This window comes from Hyposmocoma kahamanoa, unplaced genomic scaffold, assembly GCF_003589595.1.
Source record: "Hyposmocoma kahamanoa isolate Upper Pololo Valley unplaced genomic scaffold, ASM358959v1 232, whole genome shotgun sequence".
NCBI lineage: Eukaryota > Metazoa > Arthropoda > Insecta > Lepidoptera > Cosmopterigidae > Hyposmocoma > Hyposmocoma kahamanoa.
In genome coordinates, this window is record NW_020653750.1 from 8,679,609 (window position 1) to 8,696,208 (window position 16,600).

The following is a 16,600-nucleotide window of genomic DNA, read 5'->3' on the forward strand; positions in this document are numbered from 1 at the left end:
TCATTTTGCCCACTCAATAGGGTCATTTGAATTTGTCAAATTATAAGTTAAAGTGGTGACAAAATACCTATCAATAATCTTTGAACTGCCTACAACATTACTCATGCTTGTGAATAAAAATCAATAACGTATTTACACAGTACACGGTTATCTCTGGAACTTATCAAGTTTAATATGTTCGTATCTAATCAATCGTTACTCGGAGTCTAAACCATTATTTATAATTATAACTTATGTATGTATGTGTTGGTGGTTACGTGCTTACGGGCTATATAATAGGAATGATTTGCTGCACGGCCCGAACCTGATCGAAACAGCGAATCGATAGTGTACGTTTATGTACATGTAATAGTGTACGATTATCTTAAACGCCAAAGAAGCAAAGGATGGATGCGATTATCGTGAGGATCGATTGAAACCAGGAATCCTCTGTATATGGCGCCTCAATATCATCACACTACTTATCGACACGTAATGTTTAGAAAATGCTTCATGTCCATGTAGTAAAAGTGAAAATGACTCTCTTTTAATAACATTAAGTGAAGGGACGAATAAGTCGTGCGCCTAATGGTAAGCTACACGTCTGTCCATGACAGTTACAGTACCAATCAGAGCTTTAAATTGCAAAGATCTGAGGGGCACTACCACTGCGCCCGTCACCCTGAGACATAAGTTGACAAGTCCCATGTGCCTGTAATTTCACCAGCACCCTACAGAACGCTATTGCACGAGGTGCAAGATATAGTTTTCCAAATAACGTCATCATAGTCATCGTTAAACTGTTACACTCTCAACGCGGATTGGAGACAAGTTTTCCAAGGGTTGAGAACCGTCTTCGACATGCAGTTTTCATTCACTGTTACGTTACGTTTCCCCTCTAAGGGTCCGCCGCTAACACTTCAAAAACACGTAAAAAACTTACATAAATATTGGACTTACATTTACCCACAAGGTGGAACCAGGTGACCAGGTAAAGGTTGCTGAAATCTGCTAGGTGCAAGCAACGCAAGATCAGCGCTCGGCTATTGCTAAGGCGATCCTTTAGGAACCCTATGTTCTTGCAGTGGACGTTTTTCGGCTAAAACGATCATGAGAGGAATTTGCGAGACTTTCACTCTTAAACTACGATATCGTCGGCTAAATTTGAAAACCTCGTAACATGACATCCCTTTTTTTCTTTTAAAGCGCAATATCGGACAGTTAAAGCTAATTGTAGATTATTTTTTCATTATAATATAAAGTTATAATCGTAGAATGTCTTATAATTATTTCTAGTAAGTCTGTTTTTTGTGCCTATTAAAAAGTTCACATTAATGGAGGTTACCAGGTTTTAATAATTTAGCAATTTAGCCGACGATATGCAGATCTCAAATAATTGGTACTGCAGTTCTGCCTCACGAAAATAAACTTTGTCTATCACATAAATTCGAAGAACATACAGAGTCTAGAGATTTATACTCTATGCCGTTTGGCATGAGAAGCTCAATGTGTATACAAAATTTTTTGAAGACCTCAAATATTGAAAAGAGACAGAGAGATCGGTCTTATGAAAATTAGTCGCCCACTGCCTATCAGTGCGCAACTGAAAAAAACACATCACATCAAATATGTTTTTCATTCCCTTGTTTGTTAACGTTACACCCATCATTTGAAAGATCTGGAAGGTACAGCGTCAAATGCACGTCAAGCTTGACACTTAAGACTAAAATCCAACTCTATGCCGCTTGCGATAAGAACGGTCCAAAGTACAAAGTGTCAAGCTTGACGTGCTCTTGACTGTATTTTTTTATGATAAATGTAACAGGACGAACAGTTGAAGTGCCACTCAGAGCTTTAAATTGCAAAGACCTCTGATACACAGACACTGCACCCGTCGCCCGGAAACAAAGTTGAAAAGTCCAATATCCCGTGTGCCTTTGTAATATAATATGGATAATATGGAATAATTTCACCAGCATCCCTACACTTCAGATCCCGAACGCGGTAATGCTCACATTACTACAGAAATAGGTTGGTTGGCAGTGCTTTCCTGGTCGAACTCTTTCACACAGAGTTCTACTGCTGATAAATGCTAAAAAACAATATTATTTGATATGCATTTTTGTCCTAACGTTTCAGGCACTGGAGTAAAAAGTACCCTATTTGCATAATTTTAAACGAGAATGAAAAGATCCAGGTGTTGGAAAAAGAGACTGCGCCTTCAGAGAGAAAAAGCGACTTAAATCGATCAGACGAAAAGAAGAAGCAGGCAGAATCTTCTCACGATGTCGAGAGCACTGAAACTAATACCAGTCCAGAGAAAAAGAGGAAGTTTGTATGGAGAAGAAGAGATAAAAGAGGTGCTTTGGAAAAGGAAGGAAGGTTGGTACAACAATAATTAATGTATATCATAATTACTAATATGACTAGTTTATTATAATAACATATATATAACTTGTTATAATTATTAATACAACGATCGAACACTCAGAAAAAATTCCTTCGATCCGGCCGGATTCGAACCAACGTCTTCTAGCTTACCGTGGCAGACGCTACACCAACTAAGCCACAGGATCGAAGGAATTTTTTCTGAGTGATCGATCTTTGTATTAATAATTATAACAAACTAGTGGAATAATTTCACAAAAAAAATTTAATATCAATTCAATAAAAAATTAAAATATATACAACTTCCTTGTTATTTCAGTAACACTTTTGTTTCAGTATCTCACATTCCGAAGGAGAAGTAGGAAAAGAAGGCCTTAGGCATAGAATAGTTAGAAAAATGCATAGAGGTATGTAAAAAATTAAGAGAAATTAATTTTTATAGCTACATGAAAGATTGGGATTGTGATTTATAATAATAATAATGTGCCAGATAATTTTACCAATTGCCTGGTCTCAAAAGAAGGGAATTCCCTATACTATGTGTACCAGGGCAACGAAATTCCCTCTGGGGTACTTTTCGAAACAACCAGGCCAGAACCAAATTTAGAAAACTGCCGTCCACTAACTAAAATGCGGCTAAGTGACAAATGGTCAAATAACCGTTTTAAATAGCAAAAAATAGAGTACAAAATACTCTTTTATAAACAGTTATTATCGGAACTTACCCTAACGATGCGTAGCTGAAATATCACTAAACAATTTCAATATTCTAAAACTGAGTTATGGTTTTTTATGATATCTCAAAAAAATATTTTGTCACTTCGCCCCGTTTTAGCGGACGGCAAAAAAGTTTATTTCCAAATTTGGTCCTACTGGGAATCTTCTTCTAGACTTCCTCATCCTGCACGCACAAAACCGTTGTACCGTTACCGTCTTTAGGTCAGTGATTAAAAATACTCAAAACTTCCTTTTAACATATTAATAACTTTAAAGCTGATTTTTTGTTATTATAATATTGTAAGGAAAATATTGCTCTATTTATTGAAAAATACCAGTTATGCCTTAAATAGACATTCAAATAATTAACATTACTTTTTATGCCTTGCCATACTCGAATTGGAGTTTTTTTTTCTCTGGCACAGGTAACATTGTGGTTTTATTTCACATAAAAAAACGGCGGGTGAAAAAATAATTTTCAGATAAGAAAACAGACAACGTATCAACAAGCACCGAGCCACAAGAAAGTCATTCTGCATTCCCGGATCCGAGTTGCGCACGTAGCACGGAATTCGTAGACACGGAGGTTGACCATCGGAAGTCACTCACCAGTACCAACGATGATGAAGACTTGGACGACACAGAGCTCTCTAGGATTAAGGAGTTTCTTGAAGAGACTGTAAGGCTTATTACTAACCTTTCTGGTGTATTCTTTTTGTATTTCTTTTTTTTTTCAATTTTTTTTTTTTTTCAATTTTTTTTTTCTTTACACTTACATATAAATTATAAGAACATCTATCGACTCTCACACAAACGACAGAACAGCAAATACGAAACAGAGAAAAGTGTAAGATATAAATCTTAATAATAATATTTGGCGACCTCAAATGCCTAGTGGTTAGCAATATAGGTGTTTGCTGAGGAGGTCCTGGGTTCGATGTAAACTTTGGTCAGGGTGTTCCGTACCTGTGTAGTGAGATTACAGTGACAATTTTCTTCACATTCAATATTTGCATACAAGATGCCTTTTATGTGACTTTTTTATAAAATATAAGTGCGCATTTGACCTCCATCTCACCTGATGGAAAGTGACGATGATTTCGACTATGGAGCATGCACACCTAAATAATGCCTATTCACCCTCGCCTTGAAAAGGCCCAAGATATAACGTTTAGGGAACAAGTCTGCAGACAGGGAATTCCACTCCATAGCCGTTTGCCATATAAATGTGGAAGCGTAACGCTTCGTGCGAATCTTTGAAATGTCCACAACATAGGGGTGGAACCCAAGCCTACGCCTAGTCCCCCGGTGATGGAAAGGGGAAGGCGGAAATAAATCGTGTAATTCCATCGCTCTCCATGATACATCCTGTAAAATACCGATAAGCAGGCAACTTTACGGCGGTGTTTAAGGCTTTGCAGCTTCGAATCACCTATAAACCTCTTGGAACGATTGTCAATTGAATCTAAAGTGGCCAGTTGATATATGGCAGAGCCATCCCAAAGGTGGCATTTGGTAAACAGAGAATCTAGAGTCTCTATCTTCAGCTCTATAGCACTACCCGCTACGCTCCTGACATGCCTCTTTCACTTCCTCCACTCGCTTCAGTTCGAATAAGATATTATATGATTTAGAATAAGAATAAATTATATATCAGTGGAGAAATAAAAAGTAAACTAAGTAAATTTTTAAAATAATAATAATTGTAATTTGATGATAAATTCATCTCTCCTCGAACTTCTGTAACGACGTAAAGATGTTGCATCGCTTAGCGTCTTATATCGAATGTACCATGGCGTGAGCTGTGAAGAATTATTTAAGTGTCTTTACAACCTCAAATGGATTTGGTTGATTTCGCGTAGCAGTGAAATGAATGAATCAATCGCTTGGGAATAAATATTTAGCAAAATTGAGTATATACACTGATTACTATACGGTGTGGAAATACGATTCCTAAAAATTTTCACGATACAAGAAAAAAACACAAACTTACCTTGAAATGTTACAAGAAAAACGCTGTATTCAACAGGTACTTTATATATACCAATGATTTTTTTTTAATATCAACTGAACTAAATAGAACACGTATGCTACTCATGATATACATTTCTCAAATATTTTTAAATTTCGTTTGTAAAAAAATTAATTCTCAAATATAGCCAGTATTCCTGCCGTTCGACCTAAGCAAAACGAGCTGTAATTAGTATGGGAACTTTCCTCCTCAGAAGCCCGCGTGCTGTTCTCAGTGTCCGACGGTTTACAATTTGCCGTGTTCTACCGCTAACTAAAAAGATTGATGACACCTTTCTCTGTCGCACAACGAACAATTGGAACTCCCTTTCAGCATGTGTTTCCCTTCTTCTTATGATATCGTAGCCCTTAAAACGAGGCATGCAGGGTGAAGGTCCTTCACGTTTGGATTTCAATTTTCGTTTAACTTAGATGGAATGAAGTCAATCTGCCTGTGACGTATAAAAAAACAATATTATTGTAATTTACGAGTTCTTAGGTTTTCGTGATTGTTACACGTAGCAAATAAAACTAGTTTTTCGGATCTAAATCTCGCATTTTTTTTTCAAACAATTCAACGTTTCAGGCCCTTTACAGGTCCTATGGTCACGGGAGCTGTATATTTATAAAGGGGCCGAAACGTTGGTATGTTGAAAAACCAAATAATGTGCGATCATCGTCACTGTCCACCAGGTGAGATGGATGTCAAATGCGCACTTATTTAAAAAAAAATTTAGACCCGAATAAATTGTTTCATCTCCTATTATTGTAATTTATAATATCTTTTACCGTAGGAACTGGAAACAGGTGCGGATAATGTAACAGATGGCGAATGGAGCATACACATTAGAGAATCCAAGGACAAGCACGGTATCTTGTACCTTTTTTCGCGAACCGGTCGAGACAAACACGAATGGTAAGTTACACATCTTGTTTATTGCAATAGACAACCTCGGTGGCCCAAAGGTTCGGGTCCGATCCCGGATTCGGTTCGTGGTACGACCAATTTGGAAAAACATTTTTAAATTGGTGCACGACCCCGATTCAGAACTCTTTATTCATTCATCATTATAAGAAAAAGAAAATGAAAAGCTTTTTATATACATTTTTAAGACTTCAAAGGCTTAAAATATAGGAATGCATTAGTCTTGCATTAAAATAAATTAATAAAATAGAACTAAATCCAGACTTTATTTAAAATAACAAGAAATTTCCATATTACATTCTTGCTTTGTAAACAATAGGACGTTTAGTAATTTTCATTCGGTAACTGTGTTCTGAATAACTTGGATGTAAATGCGAAATATACTTGGATGACAAAAATCCGTGATACTGACCCGTTTAGCTCTTTCAGGTATTCGCGATCTAAGATGTTTAAATATTGTAATGATAAATGTATTCAAATGTATATTTACAAAGAGCGACCCCTAGAGTTTCTTGCTCATTCTTCTCAGGGGAATCTGCCTTACGAATGAGCAGTAGAGTTTAATCAATATGACGATTTGAAGTGTAATTTTCTTACATATGAAATAAAGATTATTTAACTTTGACTTTTACATCACTAAATTGAGCATGGTTCGAAAAGGCACCCCTTGACCGCTTGTTATGGTACTTGAATAAACGACGAGCGCTCATGAATGGCAACTTTGCTAACAGGTTCCGCAGAATATCCTCGGCTATAGAAGAAGCACGAATTCCATCATCGCCTGAGACGTCAGCAGCAGAGGACAAGTCTTCCACCGACGTTTCGCACGACCACAAGGAGGGGATCGAAATGGCCATCTACAAACTTTCTGAGAAGGAGACTGTCGCTTTCGGCAAGAGTACGGTGAGCGTTTAATGAAACATAGACAATTCCTCACTTTATCACGAATAAAATAATAAATAAATATATATATTATTTAATTGATACTGACTGAGTGAAGGAAACACCTTCATAGGTTTCTCACAAGTGGGCGCTACGGCAAAAAGCCATGTACGCTTAGAGATATTTGTAGGACCTGATGTCTCGATATATAGCTCAGTTGGTAAGAACGGTAGCCCCGGTGTGGCAACAGTCACTGGTCACAGCCAGAACTTTGTATTCTTCGATGTTTGTATCAATAATCACACAATGTTTATTTAGCGTTTACTTATTTCTAGAAATATACAATTATTATTATTATCATAATTTAAACGTTTCGAATTTGTTCCATTATTATCGAATCAGTTAGGATCACTGCCTCATTGAGTTTACAGTGACGGTTGTAATTTTTAGCAATTTTTTATGGAAAACTGTACAGCGTCCGTAACGGTCATTAGAAGAAGTAACATTTTGTATACAAAAGTTTTATACCATCGCTAGCGACATCTGTCTCTGTAAACTCATAGTAGTGATACAATTGTTTCACCAATAGAAAATTCATGTATTACTTCGTATTTCCAAAACTCGTGAATTTCATTCATGCGAATGAATGAATGGAGCAATGAATAGTTTTATTTACGAGTTGATTGTGTAAAGCTTTTCAACGTTTTTTTCCACTCAGAACACAAAGATCCACTCAGATCGAAGGATATTTCAAATTCAAAAACATTTTTTGAATATTTTTTATATATAGTTTGTATCACTAATAATTAATTACTTGTATAAGCGCCTTTCTTCCTGTTTAAGACCTTATTTTCCTCTAAGCAAATCATGTTCTTGGTTTCAGACCCCGAAATTACCCGATATATCTACAGAAGGACTATCACTTACTACATCAGCGAAACCTATTACGGCCACTATCGAATCGCATGAGAAAAGTTTCTGGCCTTACTTGCTCAAAATTATTCAGGTATAAACATTTTTTCACATTGGAAATTTTTAAACTTTGGTTTAAATAGTGCCAAAATTATTTTGGCACTCGCACTTAACAAAAACATCTGAACATTTTTAAAATTCTTCTTTTAACGACCACAAATTACTCATAAACTCACTTGAGAACTAAATGTAGGCCATACAAATATTTCTCCCGGCCCGGGAGTCGACCCGGGACCTCTGCGTGGCTGTCCAGCATGGTAACCACTCGGTCACAGAGGCAGTTAAATTAACAATAACAACAGTTAACTTTTATATATCGATTTTGTGATATTTTTGGTATGTTTCCAAGAGTTAGATCTTTATTTGTTATTTTGACATTGACCCAAAAAATCCATAGATAACGTAGGTTGTATTTTATTATCAATGATATTTTGTATAGGGTGAAAAATGGCATACAGAGTGCTTTTAAACTTGTCATAGATATAATGTTGGCCATATGAATGTATCCAATATCGTATTAAATCTTTGAACTTGTGCTTCGCATCTTACTGTTTATAGTGCTAACACTGTATCTAGGATTGTAGATAGAGTACTATAGTGTATATTGTCCTCGTTTAACAATAATTTACTACAGACCCATGATATGACGTGTAAAACGAAATCGGACGTCGGTGTGACCTGTCAAATAGAGCCCACCCCGCGGAGGATGAGTAAAGCCAAGAGGAGGTCCAAAGATGTTCGTCTTTTGTTTATATTGTTACATAGAAATGGTGGTGTAAGGGTTAGGTCATACTTAATATCAAATGTCCTTACGATACACTATATTAAACCCACTTATAGTAAAAACGCAGTACTAGAACGTGCTGACGCGGTGCGTTCTTTCCCTATAAACCTGTTGCATAGAGTATTTATTATCGCGGATCATTTTATTTTCATTCTGTATTGTTTTTTTATACAATAGACATTATTATTGTAATATGAATGGTGACCGCAGTGGTGAAGTAACAACGATAAAATATATCGATAATATTTATATTCAATTTCTACAATAGATTTTTAATTAAAGGAATTTAGACTTCGTCGGAACTTAGTAAGCTTGGGCCGAAAAATGGGTTCTAATTAATACGTAAAATAATAATCCTGTCAGCGGTCACACGCTTCACACGGGGCTCATGCTGCCGCTGCGAATGCAAGTGCGTTGACCAACAAACGCATATGGATACATGAGATGTTATATAATTTACAAGTTACATATCTATAATAAGGTGACTTTATATCGAGTTCATCGTCGTAGTAACTATATATAGTAGTGAGTATAGATCTTTTTAAATATAAACTTGCTATAGAATTAATATAGGGAATAGTGTTGTTTCTTTCATTATTTCAATTATTCAGCGAATATGTAGTTGCGACCTTTCGCCTATACATATAGATTTTGCGTCGCGTACCTGGCTATATCTTATGAATAAAAATTAAACCTGCCCAACAGGCAGAAATCTGCCACAAATGGTCACACTGTTCTCAATCTCTATGTGACATTGACATTGGCATGAGGCCTCTTTAGGATTTTCGGTTTGCCATACAAATTTGCGTCTGCTGTTTCGTTTATACGAAAAGTAAACAAAAATGGAGAATGAAAACCTTAGAGTAAATCGATACGCACACGTGCGAAAAATCCGCAAGACAAAAAGTGCAGAAAATGAAGTCACCTTTAAAATAATAATAATTAAAATTTCACGTTTTAATGTGATTTAGTTTAATTTACCATATATATAATACTTAATAAATGAATAATTAAAAAAAACCAACTTCGCGTTCACATTAAATGTTGACGTCGTCTGTAAATTTACGAATAAAGTTTGTTCTCGTGGACAAATGCGAAAGGTTATAATGAGAAGGTTTATTTTTATTATTTGGCAACAGCATCTAAAGGTACCGCCAACACCGTGTGAATGTCGTATGCTGCCTGCAGAGGTGACGTGGCTGAACACAATAATGGCGCGCGTAGTGTACGACGTATTGCGCAACCAAACGCTCATTGCGGCTCTGCAGAAACGTGTACAGAAAAAACTGCATACCTTAAAGGTGAGTCTACTGGGTTTGTCGTATTCTTTTAATTGAGGGGTGAAATTAAGCCCTTTTACAAGTTTATTGTAGCCGCACCATCGGAAAATTTTTATAAAGAAAAAACTAAATTTTGGATTTGGCCACCGGTTTGTTACATTATTACAGAGACCGGGCAGTAGAGGATTGCTGGAGGAGTATGAGTTACAAGGCCAAGTTGTTGTTAGTATTAGACGAGTTAGGCAATCCCCGTTCCCGCCGAGGTATATATAGTGCTTTTCTCCATCATTGCGAGGAAATTATATATGGAATAATATCCCCCTCCCCTGCGCTACCTGCCATCCATTCAGTCTTTTAAACTTAATAAAACATACTATCTAGAGTTCCCAACTATGCGACTTTGTTTACTTCTATTTGTATTTTTCTCATTTTCGTGGATATGTACAAAAAAAATTAAATAAACAAAAAAGACTTCCAAAGTCCTTTCGTTTATTTTACCGCGGTTTTAACATGTGATGCTGGTATATTCGTGCGCCATAATTAAACGTGAAATAAGTAATGCCATAGATAGTATTTTTTAATTCTCGCAATTACGGATGCTAGTGAGCAGTGGACAGGATGACAGTTTGACATGAATAAATGTTGAGACCATTTGACATAAATGGATATACACACTTATTTTGCCGGTCAAGACTGACAAAGAATTGAGCGCTCCATAAGTGAAAAACTTTGTGAGTTCTTTTTTTAAAGTACTGCAAACATTTCCGAGCATGTTTGACAAATAAATATTTTCAGTTACCGTCATTTATGTCACCGCTTATGGTAACGGAGATGTCGTTGGCTGGAGCGTGCCCACTAGTGGAGCGTGTGTCCCTGCCGTCGTGGGACGAACGCGGCGTGTGGCTCGACGCTGACGTACGGTACGACGGCGGCGCGTACATCACTATTCTTACTCAGATCAATCTTATGAAACTTAAGGAGAGAAGTTAGTATCTTTGATAAAATAAAATTACAATATTTTTTTAAGCATCAATATTGTTAATAAAAAATGTCACTGTGCGTGAGAACTTGTACAATCAGCACATTCTGTATAATAGTTAGTTAGAGTAAAATATTTAATTTTCTAACCGAAACGCGTTGCGTGCACATTTTGTCTCTCATTGTGTATGTGTGTATATATTTACAAAATTTCTTTCAGATTCATCGTTAGAAGAACAGTTGCTGACGGCTGAATCACTTTTAGATCCTGACAACTCAGTCACGGGACTAATGACCGAGAGAAATGTACTTAGAGTAAGTACATTAGTATTGAACTATAAGGTGAAAAATATAAGTGACCGCACGTGACCATTTCCTTATTTCTCTGATTGTAATTGAATCAGGTAGGGTAAGAGGCACATACTATTTTCAATCAAATGTTTTGAAATGAAACTATTTTTCCGGATTTAAATCGCGTATATTTGTTTTTTCAAACAAACCGACGTTTCGGGCCCTTTACAGGTCCCATGGTCACGGTTTGTTTGAAAAAACAAATATACGCGATTTTAATCCGGAAAAATAGTTTCATTTCCTATGTGTAACAATCGCGAAAACCTAAGAACTCAAATGTTTTGAGCTGTATCTAGAAGAAATATAGTGTTGTAAGAATTTTGAAGTACACTAGACGTGTCTTTATTTATCACCTTTACATCTTTTAACAACCATTACGCTAAATTCAATACTTACGATGTGTTTGCCGAAAACGTAACGTTTATCTTCCCCCAAAAGATGGTATAAAAGAAAAAGTCTTCGTACTTGTTATAAAGGTAATGTATACCTTGTCTTCTCAAGATTTCACAATTTTAAAATTTTTTTTTTCGACTTTTGGATTTGGAGCATCGTAGCAACATCTCTTTAAAATCGTTACTAATTTACTTCTCTGTTTTATCGACTGGGAGACTATATGGCTAAACTCTTTACATTATGAGTTAAAGCTTCAAGTCCCTCTTCCCTCGGTATTCCCCTTATCTCACCTGAACCTGTATAAAATCTTCGCGGCGTTACTTGTTTTTGAAGTAGCAGCAGTAGAGCGCCTTGTGAAAGAGTTCGTCCAGGGAAGTACTGCCACCTTACCTATTTGTGCCGCCAAGCATTAATAAAAAGTGCTCTGAGTGGCACTGCAACTGCTAAGGACAGGCGTGTAGCTTACCATCAAGTGCACGACTTGTCCGTCCCGTCACTTGATATTGTATATAAAAATAACGTAATCCATATAACGGTTACTAACTCTATCCTGGACCTCTCCGAACATCGTTTCTAGCTGTCTATAGCTTAAACTTATATATAATTAAATTGACAGAAACGCAAGCCCGCGATTTACGACTCCGAGATGGAAGACTCGGCAGAGTCGAGCGATGACAACGACGACCTACCAATACGCCCTGTCGACTCCGACGTGAACTTTGTATCCGAATCTACGTGAGTACTAATATTAATAATAATATACCAAACAACCACACCAATTGCCTGGTCTTAAACTAGGAAATTCCCTGTAATACCGGGAATCCAACGTCCTGTGTACTGTACCGATTAGAGGTGAGCGTTTAAACGAGAGCACTTAAAAAAATTTGCTTTTTAAAATAAGCATTTTAACACGCTTTTTATTTTAGCGTAAACTTTAGTCAATTCTATACTCAACAATTTCATTTTTTACAACGTGCCTAAGTTTCAAGTCCCACCATTTATGTTTCCTTAACAAATTAATTCGTTAATGTGAACAATAATTTTAAAAATAAAAATAAAACTCGTGTTTTACAAATAAACTTGCTTATCTTAAAAGCTCTATTGGTCCACTCTTGCTTTTCGCTATCAACACAACGTTGCAACCTTTTTTAACGTAAATCTCTGGCGATTAAACGTTTTCCTAAACGATTTTTTAAGCTTGAAACTAAAAAGCGTTAAAGTGAAAAGCGTATAAAAAAATACGCTTTTTAAAAAAGCTACAAGGTTTTGACGTTTAAAAAAATAAGCAGTTTTTCCTTAAATTTTTCCTTTAGTTAAATTAAATAATTTTTCCTTAGTAATTCCTTCATCTCAAAAAGGTTTATTTATGTTCATAAACTTGCTCGTATATTGTTAGGTGTCAACGTTGTTTTTTAACCGATTTCCAAAAAGAATGAGGTTCTCAATTTGACTCTATTTTTGTTTATATGTATATTACACGATAATATACATGCAAGAAATCGACGAATGAATGACTTTTCAGATCGGTTTTTTAGTACTCTTACTAATTACATTATTTTTTGTATTTTTTTTTTACTCAAACTCACATAAAGATTACACTCGAAATGTCAACTCTATTACTCATTCGTAAGGCAGTTTCCTCTCACCACCAATATACTAATTTTTTTTTTCCAGAGTAACGTCGGGTAGCGAAGGTCCGACTTCGTCATCTAAGAAGAAATTTATGCGAATGGTGGATAAAATAGCTTCGAATAAATACTTTCAACAGGTATGTATTATACTATGCTTTACAAACTTAAACATATCACTCTGTTGGTAGTAGCAGTAGAGCTCCTTGTGAAAGAGTTCATCCAGGGAAATACTGCCACCTTACCTATTTCTGCCGCCAAGCAGTAATAACAGCATTACTGTGTTCCGGTTTTGTAGGGTAAGGGTGTGTTGGTGAAGTTACAGGCACTTGGGAGTTATTAACTTATGTCTCAGAGTGACGGGCACAGGGACAGTGCCCCTCAGACCTTTGCGATTAAAAGACCAAAGTGGCACTGCGACTGTTATGGGTAAGCGTGTCGCTTACCACCAGGCGCACGACTTGTTCGTCCCGTCACTTGGTATTATAAAAAAAATTACTGAATTCTTTATGTTGTACTTTTTTGTCTAGAAATAAATTTATAAATATTGCATAAATTGTAATAAAATGCATTAATGGTACATTGTGTCACAAGTGCGTTGAGTAAGTCTTTGATAATGTGTATTTTATGCCCAGGTCATAGATTACAAGTACGTGAAACGTGCGATGGAAGGGCTATCCAACACGGACATCAAACTACAGCTCGAGGTGCAAGGCCTGGAAGGCCGCATCGTGCTCAACTTGCCTCCGCCGCCTCATGACCGCCTCTGGTTTGGGTGAGTAAATAATAATAATATAACAATAACGGACACGGCTGAGTATAGCCCCACATTAGGAAAACCTAGATGGTGCCATGGACACATAGATACAACCACAAATTACACCCAAACTCACGAGAGAAATAAATGAAGGGCATACAAATATTTCTCTGCTACATCAATCAATTGGACTTCATTCGGGTCGTCTCTATATTAATATCAAATTACCTGAGTAAATTCGTTTTTAACCTCCGACGCCTAAGATGGAAGTTATAAGTTTGAAACCTTTGTCTAAGAAGAGAAAGTATTTCTATACGTGATTCCAAATTAGTCTCTTTCATTCGAGAGAATTTAACTGCCTCTGTAGCCGAACGGTTACCATGCTGGACTGCCACGCAGAGGTCCTGGGTTCGATTCCCGCTCCGGGAGAAATATTTGTATGGCCTATATTTATTTCTCTCGTGAGTTTGTGTGTAATTTGTGGTTGTCTATGTGTGTGTCCGTGGCACCCGCGACGCAGGGTTTCCCTAGTGCGGGGCTATGAATGTGTTGCGTTTAAAAAAATACTCTGTGCCCAGCATTAAAACGTCAACGTTTGTTGTCAGGTTCCGTTCAAATCCTCAATTAGTACTGAAGGCACGCCCAGCGGTGGGCACTCGCGCTTTACGCTTCGCCCACATTTCTAATTGGATCGAGCAGAGACTTATTAAGGAATTCGAGAAAGTTCTGGTACTGCCTAACATGGAGGACATTATAATCGACATCATGAGCCCTACTCCCATGGAATTTGAGTAAGATACTTTATATCGAGCTATCAGTGATCATGGTAGTTTATTTTTTGTGTGTTTGTGTACAATTTCATTGATTTGACAATCGCCATAGAAATAGAATGAAAAATACACACAAGGCCAATGATTTTGGGTCGACTACAAATGTTGAAATAACTTATTATAGAGCTACATTTTAAATTAAATACATGTTGTAGAGAATTAAATAATGTCATCCTAAAAACCCCAACAAATAAAGTAACGACCACCTAATCGTCAAAAATGTACGCACTATATAAAATCTTCCTGCAGTTATAGTAATAATAGAACTTGTACGATCTTGATCACTTGAGATGGTATCATACAAAATGCCAATGATTATAGACTAACCCGCCACGCGTCCTTGAAAATCCACGGTGTCCTTAATGATTTTGGTAAAAAAATGTAAAAATAAATTTATAATTTTTTTATAAATGAAAAATTTTACATTAGTAAATTTTAGAAAAAATTAGAATTTTTTCACAAATTTTTAAACGCGGTGGATGAACACAGCTCTAGTACGCGTGACGGGTTAACAGGAAAGCTTGAGATGCATCTCGAGATCTGAATAACATCGTAGCCAATACGTACTTATACTGTTCAGTTTTAAATGCGTAGTGGCTGAAATTAAGAGCAGTTTACAAATCTAAAATTTCAAAACTAGATCCTTTTTTTAAACAAACTTGTAGATGAAACAAATTCATTGAGTGATCACTATGACTTAGTTACAAAAAAGTTTTTTATTATATTTATTTACATGACCGGGACAGTATTTGAGTAGTCGTAAAAACAGATGTTAAAAAATAGTAGTACGTAATAATAGCATTTAATAGATGTTTGTAAAATGTACATTTACTTTTCAAATGTTAAATTTCTATTTGTAAATACAAAAAAAGTGTGTATTGAAATAATAGAAAACATATTTTTAGTATATAAAATGTCGGGACAAGGTCTTTGTATTATATTTCTTGCAAATTAGTATTCTTCACTTTTTATTGCATTGTTGTTGTTTCTTTGTTATATTAGTCGCTTAAGGGTAGCGACACAGCGTACAGTAAAGTACATTATGGGCTTCGATGCAAATGTACTTTGGCTCATTTGCACAATTTCCATTTTGTTGTGACTTGTTCCATTCTTGCGTATTATAAAGCTATAGGGTTCAAAGCGGGATGATTGAGAGAAAACGTCCGTATGGTAGTAAGACTGATTTATTACTGAGTTGGATAATATGAATACATGAATATATCTTAGAACTACATATATCTATCTATCTATCACCCTTCTTAAAATGAAAAAAAAATTTACGTAATATTTTTTTTTTCATGAGTAATAGGGCTTAGTCCTATTTTTATGTAAAACTTCTTCCTTTTCATTCTTCATTATCCTTATATTCTGTGACAAATCTTCTATAACAAGATAAGGGCCTAAATACACTTGATTGAACAGAAAATTCAAACTAGTAATCATGAGTCGCATCGATAACACTTATGGACATACGTCTTATGTCTTTTGCATAATGTGTCTTTACCCTTAAAGCACTGCCGAACTTGTCAATATTTTAGCTTACTTACAAAGCACAACGATGTCCATTTCATTTGAGTGCTATAAAAGTCACATATGCGTAAGTTTTAACGATCGTCTCACCTCATAGCTAGCTTAATGCGTCGTGTGTTTATTATTGGTGTTTCGTTGCATATGTTTCTAAACTAATTTTGCAAACCCGAAACTGTTGCTGTCTTGTCTCTATCAC

At 36.0% G+C, this 16,600-nt stretch overlaps 1 protein-coding gene across 2 annotated transcripts in view; it reads left to right on the forward strand.

Moving 5' to 3' along the window:
* Positions 1–15,203, forward strand: part of LOC113228441 (testis-expressed protein 2) — a 29,728-nt gene extending 14,525 nt beyond the window's left edge. The window contains exons 8-20 of one of the 2 annotated variants that reach the window (XM_026461742.1): positions 2,119–2,361; positions 2,704–2,774; positions 3,567–3,763; positions 5,889–6,010; positions 6,751–6,922; positions 7,785–7,907; positions 9,797–9,958; positions 10,733–10,922; positions 11,136–11,230; positions 12,276–12,394; positions 13,334–13,427; positions 13,923–14,062; positions 14,650–15,203. In XM_026461742.1, coding sequence (XP_026317527.1) covers positions 2,119–2,361; positions 2,704–2,774; positions 3,567–3,763; positions 5,889–6,010; positions 6,751–6,922; positions 7,785–7,907; positions 9,797–9,958; positions 10,733–10,922; positions 11,136–11,230; positions 12,276–12,394; positions 13,334–13,427; positions 13,923–14,062; positions 14,650–14,839 — 1,918 coding nt within the window. In that variant the 3' untranslated portion in view covers positions 14,840–15,203. The remainder of the gene's footprint in view (positions 1–2,118; positions 2,362–2,703; positions 2,775–3,566; positions 3,764–5,888; positions 6,011–6,750; positions 6,923–7,784; positions 7,908–9,796; positions 9,959–10,732; positions 10,923–11,135; positions 11,231–12,275; positions 12,395–13,333; positions 13,428–13,922; positions 14,063–14,649) is intronic. The other variant, XM_026461743.1, reaches the window with a different exon arrangement.
* The last annotated feature ends 1,397 nt before the right edge of the window (positions 15,204–16,600 follow it).